Source organism: Gopherus flavomarginatus, chromosome 3 (genome assembly GCF_025201925.1).
Source record: "Gopherus flavomarginatus isolate rGopFla2 chromosome 3, rGopFla2.mat.asm, whole genome shotgun sequence".
Classification (NCBI taxonomy): Eukaryota; Metazoa; Chordata; order Testudines; family Testudinidae; genus Gopherus; species Gopherus flavomarginatus.
The window spans coordinates 171,302,602-171,322,556 of NC_066619.1; the positions used below are offsets into that span (position 1 = coordinate 171,302,602).

The 19,955-nt window shown below is 44.2% G+C and overlaps 1 protein-coding gene across 1 annotated transcript; it reads left to right on the forward strand.

The window, feature by feature from the left end:
- The first annotated feature begins 1,711 nt into the window (after positions 1-1,711).
- On the forward strand, positions 1,712-12,489 carry PLA2G12A (phospholipase A2 group XIIA). Its single transcript, XM_050946767.1, has 4 exons — positions 1,712-2,198; positions 4,431-4,507; positions 6,526-6,691; positions 11,345-12,489. Exons 1-4 carry the CDS (start codon positions 2,000-2,002, stop codon positions 11,461-11,463), a joined length of 561 nt encoding a protein of 186 aa, XP_050802724.1. The 5' UTR covers positions 1,712-1,999; the 3' UTR covers positions 11,464-12,489.
- Positions 12,490-19,955: the final 7,466 nt, after the last annotated feature.

Below are 19,955 nucleotides of genomic sequence, written 5' to 3' on the forward strand. Positions count from 1 at the left end.
CCCCCATGGCTTCTTAAAACATAATATGGAATAGATTAAGTCTTACTTGTTGGGGAGATCTAGTTTTTAACCCCTTTCCATACAAAATGGAATGTACTATTGTTGCAGGCACAGAGGGTGCCGGAGGGAAGCAACAGTGGTTCGTTGCCCAGAGTGCGTAGCGCCAATAAACACACCAGGGTGGAGAAGCAAGCAAAGTTTATTTGAGATCTCAAAGCGGTGCTGGGAGACTTAGCATGCCTCAGATCCAGCACCCCTACACAAGCGGCTTCCTCCTTTTATATCCCAGTTGCTTTCTGAGAACTATTTCTTGGTGTCTAGCTGATCTCTCACTCCCCCATTCTTTCCCATCAGCTGCAGTATCTTTTCTCACTCAATCTTTTGTCTTCCCCCTTCCTCCCCTGTCTCCACTGCTGAGACATGTATACTGTATCTAAAAGCGACCTTGAAACTTGCTTCAATTTAGCTCCAGTGTGTTACAGCAGGGAACTGGCTGTTACAGTTAGAAAACTAACTGCTGACATTACATTTTTGCAGCTATTAGTACATTAGGTTACACTAGGTTACACAAAGTGTTTAACATGGAGGAACATTGGTTCATTGAGGCCTACAACAGGAGGGCTTCATTGACACTTGTGGTCTACCACCCTCCCGAGTTACCTAGCGTTATGCCTAGTGACACCAACACTATAAGGAAGATATGAAGTTCATCTTTCCCATATTATTATATTAATGCAGATGAGGAATTTTTGTTTAAAATGACTCTACAATTCACTGGAGAGGGAATATACCTCAAGGGCCTATCTTGTACTACTCATGGTTCCACAATTCTTGCACAGCAAATCAGATCAGGAATACTATATAAATGCCGCAAAAACATTTATGACCCAAGTTGCTTGTTAACTTACTTTGAACCACAAGTTGTTTTCCATAGCATAATATATTTGAAGGAGGCAAATATTGCAGAAACATCCTTTAGTTTTACCCAATGTTTTATTTATGTAATGGGGAGAAACCCTCAAAGATCTCAAAACTGCAGATCAAGTTACAAATAAATAAAATAAAAGTATCTAGGAGCTGAAAATCGTGATATACCGTTTTTGTAATAGATCCCAACTCCTGCACAGGCTTACATGTGCTCAACACTTCACTACCAGTAGTCCCATTGATGTTAATGGAACCGTTAATTGTAGTTAAGCAGCTGTATTTGCAGGATCCAGGCCTAACCCATCACAACTCATCTGACCTAACTCACAATATGTGCTTTGAGATCCACAGATAAGTGCTTTGAGATGCACAGATAATGGGCTAAGTGTTTCATTTAGGATTTTATATATTTTGTGCTTAATTCATTAGCATCTGTGAAACTGGGCTTTATATATCTATATGGAACGTTGGAAAGCTTTAAACGGAAGATACGACAGGAGTGCAAAGTCCTTCCGCAGTACAGAGCTTGTTGCGCCAGTACCCCGTGAAAGCAGTGGCGACACGTAGTAGAAATCGGGGAGCCGAGCCAGCCACGCGCAGGCGGGGGGCGCACGGACGCAGCCCAGGGAAGAGGAGCACATCCCCTGCGGGGCTGGCAAGCTGTTGAGGGAACGCGCCTAAGAACAGCCGCGCTCCGAACTCAGGCTCCTCTGCCGAGCGCCCGGCTCCCTTCCCGGCAGGAGATCGGACAGCCCCGCCCCGCGCCCGGCTCCCTTCCCGGCAGGAGATCGGAGAGCCCCGCCCCGCGCCCGGCCAGGCAGGGAGGCGGGCCCGGCCCGGCCCGGCGGAGCGGTGCTGAAGTTGCACGGGATGGTGGAAGTTCCGCGGCCGGGGGAGGCCAGGGCTGCGGGCGGCTGCCCTCGGCGCAGGTGAGGCGCGCGGGTCCCCAAGGCGCGTGCGGCATGCAGCCGGCCCCGGGGGCATAGCGAGCGTCCCGGGGGCACAGCGAGCGCCCCGGCCGGCCCAGCGCGGACTCCCTAGAGCCCGAGCCGCGGGACCTTCTGCGCAGGTAATGGCCTGCGCCCTGCTGCTGCTGCTGCTTCTGGCCTGTGGCTTGCTGGGTCCGTGCCAGCAGGAGCCCCACACCCCGGACTGGAGGATGACCCTCAAGACCATCCGGAACGGGGTGCACAGGATAGACATGTACCTGAACGCGGCTCTGGATCTCCTGGGAGGAGAGGACGGCCTGTGTCTGTATAAATGCAGCGACGGTAATAACAAGTAATAACCTTCTACCCAACGGCCAGCGCGGGGGGAGGGAGGCGCTGAGCTCCCAGCAGAGGTGGGCCTGGATTTCTGGAGAGGGCTGGAGCCAAACTTTGCAGCAGATTCTTTTCCGAAAATATACTACACGATGGCAATGAAAAGTTAATCTGGCTCTAAAAACTCTGAACTCTGGAGGAGTTCAGTTCCAGATGACATGGGTTGGGTCCCTTTCTAGGGGCAACAGATTGTGTCCAGGTAAAATGTTGAGCCTCTGGTTAGGATTAATGCAGTCTGAACCATGACATCATTTGAGGCTTTTGGCTTAGGAATTTCTCTTGCCCTAATGTACCGTTATATAAAGATCTCTCTCTCTCTCTGCCACCATCAAACCCAGAAAAGAAAAAAACTGTCAGTTTCTACAGTTATTTGGATAATTGATATTTATGACAGCCTGACATCATTAATATCTTGTCTGGAACTTTTAAAAAATTGTATGTTAAAAATGGAGTTACGTACAGCCCTGTCTTCACATCAGCCTTCGTTATTACAGGGTTTAGTTTCCATATCTTGAAGATAATGTATAGTGTCTACATTGTACTTATAAGTCTGACACAGGATTGATTGTCAGTGATTTTTGTTAACTTTTGTGACAGTGGCTAATGTTTTTGTCTTTAGCAACCCTAACTCGCCCTAGTTTAGTAGTAATAGAACTGTTTTGCAGCACTCTTCAAAGTGACCACTCTTCTCACTGTAATTAATTGCCACAGGTGTAATTTAGTACTTTCATAATTCCAAGGGTCTTTATTTTTCATATACAAAAAGTCTGAAAAACATCAGATCCTAGTACAGCCAATAAGCGTAGAATGGTAAGGAGTTTATTCCCCTTAAGTGCCAATACTTCTGTAATAATGTTCCCTGAAACTTCCACCATATTTGCTGTTCCAAATTCAATACAAAAATGAGGACCTATGTAGGTTACTGTGGAGAAGTTACTGGATTTAACAAACACACAATTGCCAGAAGTTTAATGAAAAACTTAGAACAGGATTTTAGTGAAACTTGAGCTTTGGCTTAATACCTGTTACTTAAGTTAACGTGCTATTGGCAGTACTAAAGCAAACTAACTGAATTGTGTATCATTGAGCATACATTTTTTGCCTGGAAGGGTCAAGGCAGCATCTTTTTCTCCAGCTATGACATTGCACATTTCATTAGATATAGTGTGGGGGGGATTTACTTTCTTTTGCCCCTGGTATTTTTCATTACTAGAATCTAGCATATGTAAGGTACTTCAGTCAGAGACTATTTTGGTAAAATAATCAAGACTATTTATAACCTCAAGACATATGAAAATGTTAAAAATGGAAGATTCACTGGAATAAGCCCTTTTCAACTGGGATAATAAAGTCCCATCTGAAATTTCTTCCTTACAAATACCTAGAATGCATTTAGTGTATGTACATGCAGTTTTTTTGTGATGCCTCTCTCTGCTTTAGGAGTAGCAGTGGCACCATGCATCGCTTTCTAGCCTCCCACCTCAACACATACGCTCTCCCATGTACTCCCTTCCGTAGAATGCGTCCTTCAGTTTGGTCTCAGATGCCAAAAGCAGTTTAGCTGTAGTCTTTAAAAATTCCATATTTCTCCTTATTCTAGTGTACATATCACAGTAATTTTGTGGTGTTTCCCCTTTGCATGCTTTCTAAAATATCAAGGAAGCCCTGCTCAAACAGAATCAATTAATCAATGCTGTGATTGTACAGGAATAAGCAATAATACTTCTGTATCATGTTCACGCCAGTTAGTAGTTCTGATGTCTAAAGTGAAAATTCAGAGCAGTGTCTTGGATTATAGATAAGAAAAGAATGCAGAAGTCTAGGTAAATTTACTAGAACTTGTTTTTCTGCTTTTTAGTTCTTCCCTGCATATAGTACACTTCTGCCTTACCTAGTATATTCTTTGTAGGCCAGATGTTTTGAATTTGGATGCCTAAAATCAAACCAAATAAATAAATAAAGAGGTACTTAATACCTGTAGCTCCCCCTGACTAACAGCTTGGTGGGAGCTCTGAATATTCAGGTGCCTAAATATGGATTTAAATGCCCAATGTTAAGCATATAGTTTTGAAAACTTTGGCCTATATTGTTTTAAGCAGTAAAATAAGGGTCTGTGCAGTAGCTTGACACAAAAGATCTGTACTTTTGTACTGCATTTGACATAAAATTCCTTTTTTACAGGGTCAAAGCCTCTTCCACGTTATGGGTATAAGCTTTCACCTCCGAATGGATGCGGATCGCCGCTATTTGGAGTTCATGTAAATCTTTCCTTCATGCATTTTATTTTTTCATATTTACTTGAACTTTCATCTTTAAAAATGGGTTGTGAGCGATCTACTTCAAAAACAAGCGTGCTAGTTTTACACTTCCATTCTAAACATACAAATGTGCATCATTTATAAGACCATTATGATCGTTGTGCAAGTGGTCAGACTAAAAGAGGCCAAAGAACCTCACCCATTAATTTCTGCATGAAGCCCATAACTCTGAGTTGCAGTAGATCTTTTAGAAAAATATCCAGTCTCGATTTAAAGACGTTGAGTGATGGAGAAGCTATCACATCTGTATATAAGTTTTGCTATTTGCTAAGTTACACTTACTCAAAAATCAGAGGGGTAGTGGTATTAGTCTGGATCTGTAAAATGCAGAGAGTCCTGTGGCACCTTTTAAGACTAACAGATCTATTGGAGCATAAGCTTTCATGAGTGAATATCCACCTTGTCAGACGCATATGCGTCTGACAAGGTGGATATTCACTCATGAAAGCTTATGTTCCAATACATCTGTTAGTCTTAAAAGGTGCCACAGGACTCTCTGCTTTTCACTTAAAAATGTGCACTTAATTTCTAGTCTGAACTTGTCTATCTTCAGCTTCCTGCCCTGGTGTCCACACTTCAAAAAAGGATGCTGAAAAGCTGGAAAAGGTTCAGAGAGAGCTACAAGACTGATACGAAGTGTGGACAATTTGCCCTGTAGTGAGATAGTTAAGAAGCTCAATCTATTTAGTTTATCCAAGAGAAAGCTAAGAGGTGACTTGATCATGATCTCCAAGTACCTACATGGGGAAAATATTTATGGTTGTATATTGTGTGGTTAGATTTCCTAAACCAAATATTCATGTTTTTGTTGGTTGGGGCTGAACTTCAGCAATATTACATGGGAGAAACCATTAGTCACCACTTATAATAGATAAGGCCCTACCAAATTCACAGTCCATTTTGTGGAATTTCATAGTCCTAGGATTAAAAAAAAACACCACACAAGTTTCATGATTTAAGATATTTAAATCTGAAATTTCAGTGTTGTAACTGTGGGGGTCCTGACCCAAAAAAGGATTGTCGGGGGAGGGGGAAATTGCAAGGTTATTGTAGGAGGATCATGGTATTGCCATCCTTACTTCTGCACTGCTGCTGATGGTGGCGCTGCCTTCAGAGCTGGGCAGCTAGAGAGTGGCATGTGCTGGCTGGGTGCCCAGCTGTGAAGGCCGCACCACCGCCAGCAGCTGCGTAGGAGTAGGATGGCATGGTATGATACTGCCACCCTTACTTCTGTGCTGCTGCTGGCAGGGTGGTGTCTTCAGCGCTGGGCGTCTGGCCAGCAGCTGCTGCTCTCTAGCCACCCAGCTTAGAACGCAGCACAGAAGTAAGGGTGGCAAAACCGTGAACCCTCCTACAATAATCTTGCAACCCCCCGTAACTCCTTTTGGGTTGGGACCCCCAGTTTGAGACACTGCAGCGAAATCTGTACAGTATAGGGTAAAAGTACACAAGACCAGATTTCACAGAGGGAGACCAGATTTCATGCTCCGTGACCCATTTGTCATGGCTATGAATTTGATAGGGCCCTAGTAATAGACTAGTAACTGGATGTTTATGAATGTAAATCTTTTTTTCTTCTGTATCCTAGAATATTAGAGGAATGATATTAGATGACTGAGCATTCAACAAGCATCCTCCCCTCCCCCCCCGCCCGAAGATCTAAGACCTGCAGTGGATGAAATAGAATATTTTCTGGTTTAAAACCAAGAATACTGGATTGGTCTAATAGTACCACTCTGTGCTGTGATGAGAGAATCTTGGGTTCAGTTCCTCTCTCACTGTCCATGCCAGTAACATTTTGCTTACTATTTGGAATAGCGAGTAATGCATTTTAAATAAAACCAAAAACTTCGATCATATTGATTCAACAGTGTGCATAGAAGGCAGGCAATTTTTACCAATCTTGATGCAATAAAATTATCTTGTTGGCTTGAGTACTAACCTTTTTTCCTTTACAGTTTGACATTGGTATCCCTTCGATGACAAAGTGCTGTAATCAACATGACAGATGCTATGATACCTGTGGTAATAGAAAAAATGATTGTGATGAACAGTTTCAGTATTGTCTCTCCAAGATCTGCAGAGAAGTACAGAAAACACTAGGAATATCAGAGAATGTACAGGGTAAGGCAGAAAAATAGCATGCAAGTTATACTGGGTTGATCTTTTACTGAAGTTGTATAAAGACTCAGACTTTAAGGCCAGAAGGGACTATCATGATCATCTAGTTTCACCTCCTACAACTGCAGGTCACAGATCCTCCCCCACCCACCCATTCCTGCAGTAGGCCCATAACCTCAGGCTGAGTTACTCAAGTCTTGATTTAAAAACTTCAAGTTTGAAAGAATCTGCAATTGTTCTCTAATTCCAACTAGCAAGACACCTTGCTGCCCCATGCTGCAGAGGAAGGCAAAACATGCCTAGGATCTCTGCCAGTCTGAACTGGTGGGAAAGTACCTTCCCGATCCCATAAAATTCTCACAGTAAAATGACTGACCAAATAGTCCTTTCTGGCCTTAAAGTAAAAATACATATATAGTAAATGAAACAATGAATTCACGCTACTGTGGCTCTTTTGGATGATAATGATTGCTAATTTGGCTCCTGAACCACTGAGGTCTCAGTGTAACTGAGTTAGACCATGACAACATGGCGAGAGACAGACACACACACCTTGGGGAAAAACAAAACAAAAAAATTCTAGTAACTCAGGGCCTTCCCCATCTACTATCCAGTCTCAGGCCATTGGAGATATTTGCTAATAGCAATTGTGGGAGGGCTATAAGTTATTGTAGATGATCTGATCATATCCCCCTCCCCCCGTGAATTTATCAATCTCGCATCTCAGTCTTGTAAACAAGGATAATAACACTTCCCTGTGTCTACTGGAAATACCTCATCTGATGCATCCTAGGACTATATTAGCCTCTGGCCACATCACATTGTCATCCTGTGATCATCTAGTACACCTAGGGCTTTCTCTGCCTCTGTTACTTCCAACTGATAAGTTCTCAGTTTATAGCAAAAATTCTTGTTGTTAGTCCCTGCATTCGTGGATTTTCACTTTGCACTATTAAATTTCATCCCATTTCTATTACTCTACTTTTCAGAGATATCCAAATAGTCTTGTATGATGTTCTGGTTCTCCTCCCTATTGGCAGTGTCTGCAAACTGTATCAGCCCACCCACACTTTGGGCCAAGGTCATTAATAAAAATGTTAAATAGGATTGGTCCCAAGAGCAGTTAATGAGGAACTCCAGTAGTAACCCTCTTGCAGCCTCACCGTTCACCTTTCAGTGTGACCAATTGTAGCCTCCCCTTTAACCAGTTCCTTACCCACCTTTCGATTCTTAATTAGTCTTACATTAATTCCCATCTTTTTCAATTAAACTAATAATTTCCCACTTGGAACTATATCAGATGCTTTACTGAAATCCAGGTAGATTAGATCTACTGCATTTCCTTTGTCTAGAAAATTCACTTTTATTCTCAAAAAAAATCAAGTTTACTTTTATGTGCTTAACTACTCTCTTTCAGAATTTGTTTTATGACCTTGCATACAACTGAGATCAGACTAACAGGTCTGTAGTTTCCTAAATTATTTCCCCCCCCCACACACACACTTTTCCTTAAATATAGGAATTATATTTGTAGTTCTCCAGTCATAGGGTATGACCCTCTTAATTCTTTGTATTCATTAAAATTCCTTGCTATTGGGTTTGTAGTTTCGTGTGTCCATTCCTTTAATATTCATGAATGGAGATTATCCACCTTTCCCTCAATTTGGTCCCATTAAGATGTTGAGTTCAGCTTCCACCTCAGATGTGGGGATTTCTAGTTCCACATCCTCCTTCCCATTAGCTACCCTACCAGACTCCTCATTTCTCTTATTAAAAATTAAGGCAAAACATTCATTTAAGTGTTGGGCCATGCCTAGGTTGTCTTTTCTCTCTACCCCATTCTCAGTCCTTAGCAGTCCCATGTCATCTTTCTTTGTTTTCATTTTGTTTTTATGGCTAAAGAACCTTTTACTATTGGTTTTAACTTCCTTTGCAAGTTCCAGTTCTGCTTGGCTTTTGGCAGTTCTCACTTTTCCCCTATGCTTTTTGACCTTCAAGAGAGCCTACAAGAAACAGAAGAAGGGATGGATCAGCAAGGAAAGCTTTCTGCTTTCTTTTAACAACTTGTTTGAGATACTTGTGCATCCAGTTTGGCCTGCAATCCTTCCCTATTAATTTTTCCCCCTTCCTTGGGTTGCAGGTTCCAGATAGTTTCTGCAACTTTGACTTAAAGTGCAGTAGATCTAATGTACCTGTTACTGCCTGCTTCTCCCCTTCATTTTCTAACTCCACAAATCTGCTCCCAAGTTCTGTTTCTCCTGCACAGCCAGTCTTTTCCTCTGCCTTATAATGACAGGCTTCTACTGAGCACTTTCATCATCCAACAGTCTGCCCTCACAGTTCTCTGATCCAGTATGCATCTGGAAATCTTGATGTTTCCCATCAGCCTCTTCTCTCTTTCCCGTCATCAACTGCTCAAATCCCTTTCAAAACTCAACCATAGATTCTAGTTGCGTCTCCAAACATCAGACCAGCTCTTCCATCAGAGCTGTCAGGTGGCATTTCATACAAATGAAGCACCTTTCAGGTACCTTCTCCAGAATAACATACATACCACAGTTTCCACATCTAGTCATTTTCTTTTCTTTTCTATTCTTCAGATCACTACCACTGCTGCCTCTGTAGCTGTTGTAGCCTTCTCTGCTAAGCACCTGTCACGGGGGCAACACACCCTCCCCTGTTTTCATCCATTTGCTGTTTAGCGGGTGGGCTGCCTTTATAGGCATGCTGATCAGGGAAGCTCTGCCCCGTAATCAAGGTTCAGGTGTGATCAAAAGCTTTGCTTCTCTCACAACACACTGCCCCCTGTTAGACTCTGCAAACTGAAAACAAATCATCAAATAAACACTTTCAAGAACTCACTCACAGGAACAGGGGCTTGGTTTGCCTCCCTTCTCCTCCTCCTAACAGATCTCCACTCAAACTCCTCTGTTTTCACTGCAGCCAACACATTTGCATGGATTGTCTAAACAAATTGAAACTAAAACTGAGAATAGTAATAAACTAACTATTTCACTTTCCCTCCATATTTTTTTTACAAGAGGAGATCTGTGAGATATTTTTTCTGGCTTTTACATATGTAGAGCTAATAAAAAAAGTAGAAAGAAGGAAAAAAATTCTCTTCGAAAAACTAAAACTCTTCACCTGCTACACCGAGATCCCCTAAAATACTACCCTGACTTGTATCTTTGTTAGACTGAAGTCAGAAGTGAGAAACTATGAAAAGAACTAGGCTAACTATTGAAGCTTGTGTCTTTTTAATTCACGATCCCCCTTTAATGAGCATGAAAACCAGCAGTACAACTTCATAAAAATTACTATAATTGGGTTATTTGCAGTGCTGCAGCAATATAAATATTTTTTGTTGCATTGGATGGGATTTAACCTGCTATTACATGTGACAGAATTAATTGCAGGCAAATGCTGAACTGTTTCCTTTTACAAATAAAATACAGTTACCTCTTAGGTAGTGAATATTAATCTTGCTGCATAAATGTTCCTTTCAGATTTGAATTTTACTGTTAACAAGGTGGGCTCCAGTTACTGAAAAATCCAAAGAGACTCATGTTCTCTTCCCAAATAATTGAGGTGTCGGTTATAGACTTCAGATGAATTTATTTGCCAGTAACGCACATTCCAGAATCCAGTGGCATAGCTGTTACTCTTGTCGCGAAAGTCTCGGCCTCTTAAATTTTGCATTATATTATATGTTAGAATTGGTGGTGCTATTTTTAGTATTCTCTTAGTGACCAATCTTACTCCCATTGAATCAGCAGAAGTTCTGGCAGGGACTTCAGTAGGAGAAGTATTGGGCCTTAATGTAAGTAGGGGAGGAAAGTAATGCTTTGTGCAACAGCAGTAGAGAGTGGAATTATCTTTAAAGAACAATATCACCTTTTGATCTGACTTTTGTGGGAGTGCATGCTATACTACTTTGTGATCGTAGATCCAGTTCTGCAAATATGCAGTATCTGACAGGTCCAGATTAAGTGCTGTGCTAAATCAGGGCCATATTGCTTGTTACCATGACTAGTCTGATTAGAAGCAATATGTTTGCAGGATGAGGCCCTTAAAGTAGTTTGACTGCCGTGAAGTATTTGTCAGAACTAGTTAGAGATCTGCCACTGAAGTTGGAGGCATAAAACTAATTTCTTTTTCACATATCACAGGGATAGCTCAGTGGTTTGAGCATTGGCCTGCTAAACCCAGGGTTGTGAGTGCAATCCTTAAGGGGGCCATTTAGGGATCTAGGGCAAAAAACTGTCTGGGGATTGGTCCTGCTTTGCGCAGGGGTTTGGACTAGATGACCTCCTGAGGTCCCTTCCAACCCTGAGATTCTGTGATAAATAAGGGCAGCACTAAGCTGTATTACAGTTACATTTGTATTAAATTTTCCACAAAAATGCATCTACTCAATAAATGTTAATTTTGTTAGAAGTTGAAATATAAAACAGATTAGACACATTGTTGAAATTAGAGTTGAAAATGATCATTCATTCATTCATCAGGCTATGTTATCCTTGTGCTCTGGCAAGTCAAACAATTTTTAAAAAAAAAAAAGTTTGAGTAACTAATGTTTAATTATTACAATATTCTATTTAAAAAGTGCTTCTAAAGTGATCCTATACTGATTTGATCTCCTCTTGTGTCTTGCAGCCTGTGAATCAACTGTTCAGTTGTTATTTGATGCAGTTATACATTTAGGATGTAAACCATACCTGGATAGCCAGAGAGCTGCATGTATGTGCCAATATGAGGACAAGACAGACCTATAAAAAAGAAGACATTGATGAAAGCTCATGAGCTAGGACTAAGAAAAAGACAATATATATGGAGAGCCAGTGTTCTGTTACAAAGCTGGTTTATTTCATTTTCACAAAGCATAATACAAAAAATGGTTCAAACATACACTAAAATAGTTTCCTGTTTTAAAAACAGCTTAGCCCTCCTACCCTTGACATACACTTGGAGCTTGAAACTGAAAATAGTTTCCTTCAACATGTGCCCAGAGGTAGAGTTGCTCATAGAATGCTACTGCAACAACTACTGGTGTCTTTTTTGCTTTAAAAAATTTTAAAAATTGGTGATGGGGAATGGAAGGCACATGGGAACGAGAGACTTTTCAAAGTTTTTTTTTTTTTTTTTAAAGTAGGTCAAGTTTGGAATTTACCAACCTTTAGTGTTTCTAGTATATCTCAACAGGAAAGGAAGACTTTCTGCATTTGAAATACTTTGTGCATTCAGTATGTAATCTTAAATGTCTGGCACTTCTGTGCTTTTGGTGAAATGACTTCTGTTTCTCTGGTTCTGTGTTGCTATATTCTCATATACAGTATGTTGAAGGCTAGACCAAACCTAGAACTAAAAACTGCATCTTCCTATCTGTTTTCTATATCAAACTCCCTGCTGAAGCACTAGTCAGATCAGAAACACTGGTACTTTTAAGGCTCGAATTGCAAAATTGAACACAGTTTAGAACCTAGGGTGACAACTTAGGGAAGCATTTCTGTTGTTCTTACAAATTATTTCTTAAAGAAATATTTTTAATAGATGTTTATATTTTTCAAATCAAATTTATTTTTATTAAATGTACCACCCAACAGAGGCATTCTATTTAACAAAGGTGTCTTGATATGTATAGCATGGATGGATCTTAACTGTCCAAAGAGAATGATTTATATTTAACTCTTGTAATGTAGACTGTGTTACTGTATTCACTTACCTTTTGGCTTATCTTCCTTTTACTCTGTTCTTTGGGGTTTTGTAAAAATTATAAATAAGAAAAATGATTTTTTAAAGTGTCTTGGTATTTCTACTATTTGTGCAAGAGTCAGAGTATCCAAGACATCTTTTGTATGAATATATTGTTATGTGCAGCTAACAAATATACAATTCCTAATTTTCCCTCATCTCTGCGTTTTTCCCTGTGTGATTTTTAACTTGGGTCAGCTAAAGTTATTCAGTTTTATGTCCAGTGTTGTTTTACCTTCATTTTCTGTACTACCTTCCCCCTCTTCCCCCCCACCCCCCAAAAAAAGTGCAAATTTCAGCAAGAGACTGTGGATTTTGATTGTTTATCTCTAAGGCCAGATCTACACTACAAAGTTAGGTCTGATAGGTATCAGGAGGGGGTGGGAGCCACCACCACACACACACCCGAGCTAAGGTAGTTATGCTAGCAAAAACAAAAAAAACCCAAAAAACCTCACTGTAGATGCAGCTATGCAGATAGAGTGCTTCTGTCAACATAGCTAATGGTCATTCAAGAAAGTTGTTTTTCCTACATTAGGGCCTGGTCTACACTACGAAGTTAGGTCAATTTAACTAATTGGTCAGGGGTGTGAAAAGTCCACACCCATGAGCAGTGTAGTTAAGCTGACCTAAGTCCCTGTGTATATAGCACAAGTTCTGGGGTGTTGCAGCAAAAGCTAAAAGATCATGACATTAATCCTCTGTTTTGTATATGCTTTATAAAACTGGATTGTTGAAATCTTTTAGTTTGGTAGGATTCTCTGCCTTAGTTTTTCCAGTGTAGTCATCTAGATGTGCACAAAATATTTATTCCTTTCAAACTGCAAAATAGACAGAAGTGTTTTGGGAAAAGTTAATTGTGTTTTGTGACTGTCGTACTGTGGCTAGTCCTGATTTCCTGTCTGCTATTCTAAAATTATTGCCAAAGCAGTGATCAGAATTGGTGTGAGCTGCCACATCTAAAATTTTGACTGAACCCATTTAAAAACAAACACTCCCTTGAGTTGTAATTCTCAGTGGGGTAGGTAAGAGTTTTTACACTACACACTTGAATGAGGGAATTTTCTACTGCTGCAACAAGATGTCTTTTTCTCCTCAAGCTTGTAGAGAACTTGCACTGTAAAAAAAATCTTCCTGCAGGGTGTACGAGGAAACGGCCAGATACCTATTAAAAGAAGAGATGCGTGTTACATTATTCAGCAGTGTTGAAGGTGAGGGTGCAATGGCATAAATGGTCTCAGTTGCAGTACAAAGGAAGTGTTTAATTTCTTCCACATTATAGAGTGTTTGCATTTCTCGTGAGATTTCCATATGGCAGAAAGCTTCTGGATGTCAGAATTCTTGCTCTGACAAGTATCCATCAACACTACAAAAGGAAAATATGTACAAATGCATTATACAATAACCTTTGTTTGGGGACGGGGGTATCTATGTGCCTGCATCAGTTAGATCAACATCTAATCACTCAACATAGCTGTAAAATCCCTTTTGTTCCCTAACGGAATTTAACTTGTTAATGTGCACTCCTAAGCAGTGTAGTCTACAGCAACATTTATTTAAACATACCCACAAGATATACTCAGGGTATGGCTACACTTACAGTTGTACAGCGCTGGGAGTTAAAGCTGTCTTCGTACAGCTGTGTAGGGAAAGCGCTGCAGTGTGGCCACATTTGCAGCATTTGCAGCGCTGTTGGGAGTGGTGCATTGTGGGCAGCTATCCCAGCGTTCAAGTGGCTGCAACGTGCTTTTCAAAAGAGGAGGGTGAGGGGGAACGTGCAGGAGAGAGTGGAATTTTGGATCTCTCAGCTCCCTGCCTTGCAAGTTCTAAGGACTGGAACATACACATCACCAACCTGCAAATCAATTTAAAAGTTTTGAGCCCTTCCCCCACTCCTCTCTTATTCACTAAATGCAAATTATGCACTCCTAAATAGCCTTCAGACCACATAAGCAGCTGCTCAACACGGACTCCCCCCCCACCCCCCCTGCTGTGTGACTTCTGTCTTCAAGCAAACAGCTGTGAACCTTCCAAAGCAATTCACCTGCCTGCCTCCCCTCGCTTGAGCAAACAGGAGCTGTGTTTGTTTTTTAGATAAGCAGCTCGGGGGAGCTCAGAGTTCAGCCATTCTTCCGGTTTGTTGTGAGCAGGCATTCTGGGATACCTCCTAATACCCTGGAGGCCAATAACAGTGCTTTTGGTGGCCACACTTGAACAGCGCTGCATCACCAGCACTGCAATCGTTACACCCCAAGCAGACCAGGTGTACAGCCAGTGCTGCAGCCAGGGAGTTGCAGCGCTGGATTTTCCTTGCAGGTGTGGACAGTTACTAAGTTGCAGTGCTGTAAACCCACCACCAGCGCTGCAACTCTCCAGTGTAGCCAAGCCCTAAGAGCCAAGGATCTAGTCCACATTCTGTACCAAAACTGGCTAGGACACTTAAAACTTTCCCCTCAGCAGGGATGCACTAGGAAACCATTTACATTTGCTCCTCGTGCAGCTCCCTGGGCAGGGCTGGTGCAACCATTTAGGCGAACTAGGCGGTTGCCTAGGGCGCCGAGATTTGGGGGCGCCAAAAAACGCCCCCCAATTTTTTTTTAAATTGTTGACTGGCCGCTGCTGCCGGCGGCAGCCGGCAGCCCAGGGGGTCCCCTGGGTCAGGGCGCCGCCGCGGCAGCCCACAGCCCAGGGTGTCCCCTGGCCCAGGGAAACCCCGGGCTGCCGGCTGCCGCAGAGGCGCACTGACCCTGGGTCAGCGCGCACCGCCGCGGCAGCCGGCATCCCAGGAGCCCCCCGGGGCAGGGCGCCGCTGCGGCAGCCCGCAGCCCAGGGGGCCCCCCGGGTCAGGGCGCCGCCGCAGCAGCCGGCAGCCCAGGGGATCCCCTGGCCCAGGGAAACCCGTGGCTGCCGGCTGCCGCGGCGGCGCACTGACCCTGGGTCAGCACACACTGCCACGGCAGCCGGCAGCCCAAGGGGCCCCCCGGGTCAGGGCGCCGCCGCGGCAGCCGGCAGCCCAGGGGGCCCCCCGGGTCAGGGCGCCGCCGCGACTGCCCAGAGGTTCAGGCTGCCTGCTGCACGCTGACTCAGGGGAATCCCTGGGCTGCTAGGAGAGGCTCAGAAATCAGAATCCCTCTCCCTCCCAGAGCAGGGGCTCCAGCCTATGCAATTTTTCTCATGGGGGGGGCCTGGGCAGAGCTGCGCAGCTCTGCTTAGCGAATGTGGTAGGAGCCCTGCGATGGCGCGACACAAGGGCTTCTGGAGGAAAGCGGGGGCTGCCCCCTGGCTCAGCCTCCACATCAGCCCCAGCGAGGGGCAGGAGAAGAAAAGAGCCTCAGTGGTGGTCTGGTGGTGTGGAGGAAGAAAGAAGACCCTGACGCTCATGTGCTGGGCAAGGTAAGCAAGTGCTTCCCCACAGCTCGGCCTCAGGTGCCTGTGCTCCTGCCCCCTTGGTCCTTGGCTGGTCCCTGCTCCTGCTCCCCTTGTATGTGGGCTGCTCCAGAGAACAGCAGCGTGCAGAGCTGAGCTGCCCCAGTGCCCCCAGGCACCCCCCTTGACCCCATCCCCCCCACAGCCCTGACCCCCAGCTCCAAGTCCAGCCCCTCTGAGCTGGACACCACCCTGACCCCATCTCCCCACATCCCTGAGCCCAGCCCCTGTGAACTGGGCACCCCTGAACCCAGAGCCCAGCTCCCCACCCAGCCTTGGGCAACAACAGCACCACCCCCAGGCAGCAACAGCCCATTGGTACCAACCATCACAATCATCCATCATCTGCCCATTATATAATTGCAAACGTATACAGACCATTACAGCTTTTAATGTTTTTAAATAATGTATTTAGTGTATTTTCAAATTATTACAAGTTAATTTTTGAATGTATTTCACTAGTTATTTTTTACATTTCCTAATACATGTTACTATAGTATTGCAAATGTTTTATGGAAGGGGCCCCCAATTTTGCTTTGCCCAAGGCCCCCTGAATCCCCTGGGCAGCCCTGTCTGAGTTTTAAGCCCTGCTGCTGTGTTTTGCCTGCAACAGGCAGGCCTAAGCCTGTGAGTGACCCCCATAGCAGCTGCCTGAAGAAGTGCTTGGGGGAATCATGCAGAAGGAGCATGATATTTGTTTTGAGTTCTCTCCTCATGGAGGCTGTGCTCCACTTGGTGCAGGACAGCAGTCTCAGCAGGACTGTAGGCCCAGCACCTTGCCTCAGTTTGTGGACTTGTACTGCACCCATCACCGGGCTCAGTCTGCCACCGTTACCCCTCACCAGTGCCCAAGAAGCAGTCAAAAAAGTTGGATGGACTGGTTAGGTTAGTTGTCGTGCTGTTGCTTGGCCAGTGTAGAGACCACTGAATGCATAATATTCCTCTGTGATGTCCTGTCCTGAGCACAATTGGCATGTTATGAGGTAGTGCCTGTGAGGGACAGGTGTCTGTTTATGTCATCCAGCCATCATGTCTTAGGTCTTCTGAGGGGGGAGCTTTTCCATCCTGCTTTCATTGGATCAAAGTCAAAGATTATTTTCACAGGGAAGTTAGTAGGCATTTAGAGCAGATGAACATACCACCACAGAGAGCACTTGGCAACCATTTGAGTGTGTGTGACCTATGTAGTTAGAAAATGGAATTTTTCATTCAAATTGAGTTTGTACCATTTGATGTTTTTAATCATTTGGAGGTGCATGGCGAGTTAGGCAGAATGGGTTCCGCAGCACTCCCAGTCAGATTTTGATATGAAGGAAGGACATATACGTGACTAAAAAAGGTGTATTTCTGATTACAATCAACATTGCTTAATTTTAAGGGAAAGTCATCTTGATCTCTTAATCAATATTTAAGTCAAACAGTTGATGAAATTCAAATAGTTAATTATAGTAAGTGACATGCATTCTCTATCCTTTACTTTTACTAATGAACAAGAAAAAGGACTGATAGGAATAAAATTTCATTTTTTTTCGTTTACAGTTGATGCAGCCTCATGGCAGATAAAAAAAAAAAGGTCCGGGGCACAATTTCGTGACCGTGTATTGTGTATAATGTATGTGATTTTTTGGTGGGAGGGGGCGCAAGATGGAAGTTTCGCCTAGGGCACAAAATATCCTTGCACCGGCCCTGTCCCTGGGTGTCAGTTCTCCTTGTCCGTCCGCTTCCAATCAGAGAGGAAAGAAAGGCAACAGGACTGGTTTCCTTCAGGGCTACAGACAGTCAGCGAGGAGGGACAGGACCTCCAGGAAACACATCTGAAGTATGTAGGATGCTGAGTTGCCTGCCAGGATCAGTGGAGCTCACGTGAGCTCCTGGGAGCCATGTCTCTCAGCCTCTTCCACCCCCATTCTACATGGTGCGGTGCTGCTTGCCGGACAGAACCAGAACTGCCATGCTATCACCAGTGCCATCAGGATTACAAGCACAAAGAGGAGGATGAGGACGACCCAGGAGCCGTAGTTCACACCCTTTCAGAAACCCACTTTGTCAGCCGGGATCATGTTGGTGAGGTTCAGCATGTGAAAACAGCAAGACAAAGCAGCTCAGAGCCTTTCTAGTAACGATGCCTCATGGGGGTGCGTCTACACTGCAGTCGGACATCTGCGGTGGGCGCCTGCCAGCTGACTAAGGGGCTCAGGCTAAGAGGCTCAGGCTAAGGGGTTGTTTCATTGAGGTGTATATGTTCTGGCCTGAGCTCTGAGACCTTCCCACCTTGCTCCAGCCTGAGCCCAAACATCTACACTGCAGTTGGCTTCCTAGCCAGGGACCTGTAAACTGGCTGGCACAGGCCAGCTGCCGGTGTCTGGCTGCAGTGTGGACATGCCCTCAGAGGCTAGAAGTAGTAGCTGCAGTAGCAAAGGGTATCACCCATTACCCTGCCTGTTTCCCCTGCTGCTACTGTGACTTTCTCCTGGTCTCTCATCATCAATTCTTAGCCTTGCTCATCCTGAGATCTCAAAAGGCTTCACAACGGTGAAGGCAAAAACCAGCTGCGTTGTCAAGGTGGGGCAACGGGAGGCCCAGAGGAGCTGTGACTCTCAGCAAGTCAGTGAGGTGAATAAAACTCAGGCGCCCCCGTCCTTTGCTTCATTCCAGGACCCTGGTACCTAACTTCCTAACTGTCAGGGTGGTTAAACACTGGAATAAATTGCCTAGGGAGGTTGTGGAATCTTCATCTCTGGAGATATTTAAGAGTAGGTTAGATAAATGTCTATCAGGGATGGTCCAGAAAGTATTTGGTCCTGCCATGAGGGCAGGGGACTGGACTTGATGACCTCTCGAGGTCCCTTCCAGTCCTAGAATCTATGAATCTATATTCCACAACCCACAGAAAACAGTTTTCTCTGGATTGGATTGAAATGCTTTGAACAAAAGAAGGCCCATTCTCCCCTCTGGGAGATCAGAAACGCAGCAACTGGTGTATTACTTTGCTAGATGGAATTGTCCCGAGACACTTGCAGTAAGACTAAAAAAACCAGACAACCACAAACTATACCAGGGCAAACAGTTCCATGACACATACGTGCCTAGATCAAACAAAACTTTTCCCTGTTGTCCAGTTCCAGCTTCTCACAGTTGGAGGTTTAGGGTACGGCTACACTTGCGAGTTACAGTGCATTAAAGCAGCCCCGGGTGCCCTAATTTATAACCCGTCCACACTGGCAAGGCACTTAGAGCGTCTGGACTCTGCAGCTGGAGCTCTCCTGGTAATCCACCTCCATGAAAAACATAACGCTTGGTGCGCCTCAGTTGAAACGCCCCAGCATCAATGTGAACAAGGTATTGCATTACTGCACTCTGATCGGCCTCCGGAAATATCCCATAATCCCCTTAATTGGCCACTCTTGCCATTGTTTTGGAATCGCTGCAGGAATGCGGATATCCCCTTTCAAAGCTCTGATTCTGACAGCCGGCATGCTTATCTACTGTGGAATGCTGTGTGTGGGAAAGAGAGGTGGGGGGAGGGGAGGATCTGCTGCTGTCTGAACATACAAGACAGCATGCTGACATGCTCTCAGCCCCCCAAAAACCCACTCTGTCCCCCCCACACACATACACACAACATACTCCCTGTCACACACCCCCAACCCCTCCCCCATTTGAAAAGGACATTGCAGCCACTTGCATGCTGGGATAGCTACCACAAGGCCCTGCTCTCTGTGGCCGTTGCAAGAGCCGCTAATGTGGCTATGCCCTTGAATTTGACAGGGTGGACACATTGCAGCACTTTCACTACTGCGCTATCCAAGGTTTGGTTTAACTCATAGCCCTCTACATCTGCAAGTGTAGCCATGCCCTTAGTGACACCCAGAGTATGGGGCTACATCTCTGACAATCTTGACTAATAGCTATTGATGGACCTGTCCTTCATGAATTTATCTAATTCTTTTTTGAACCCAGTTATATGCTTTTGCCTTCACAACATCACAGGGCAACAAGTTCCAGAGGATGACTGTGTTGTGTGAAGAAGTACTTCCTTTTGTTTGTTTTAAACATGCTGCCTATTAAACACAGTAAGAAAAGCAAAATC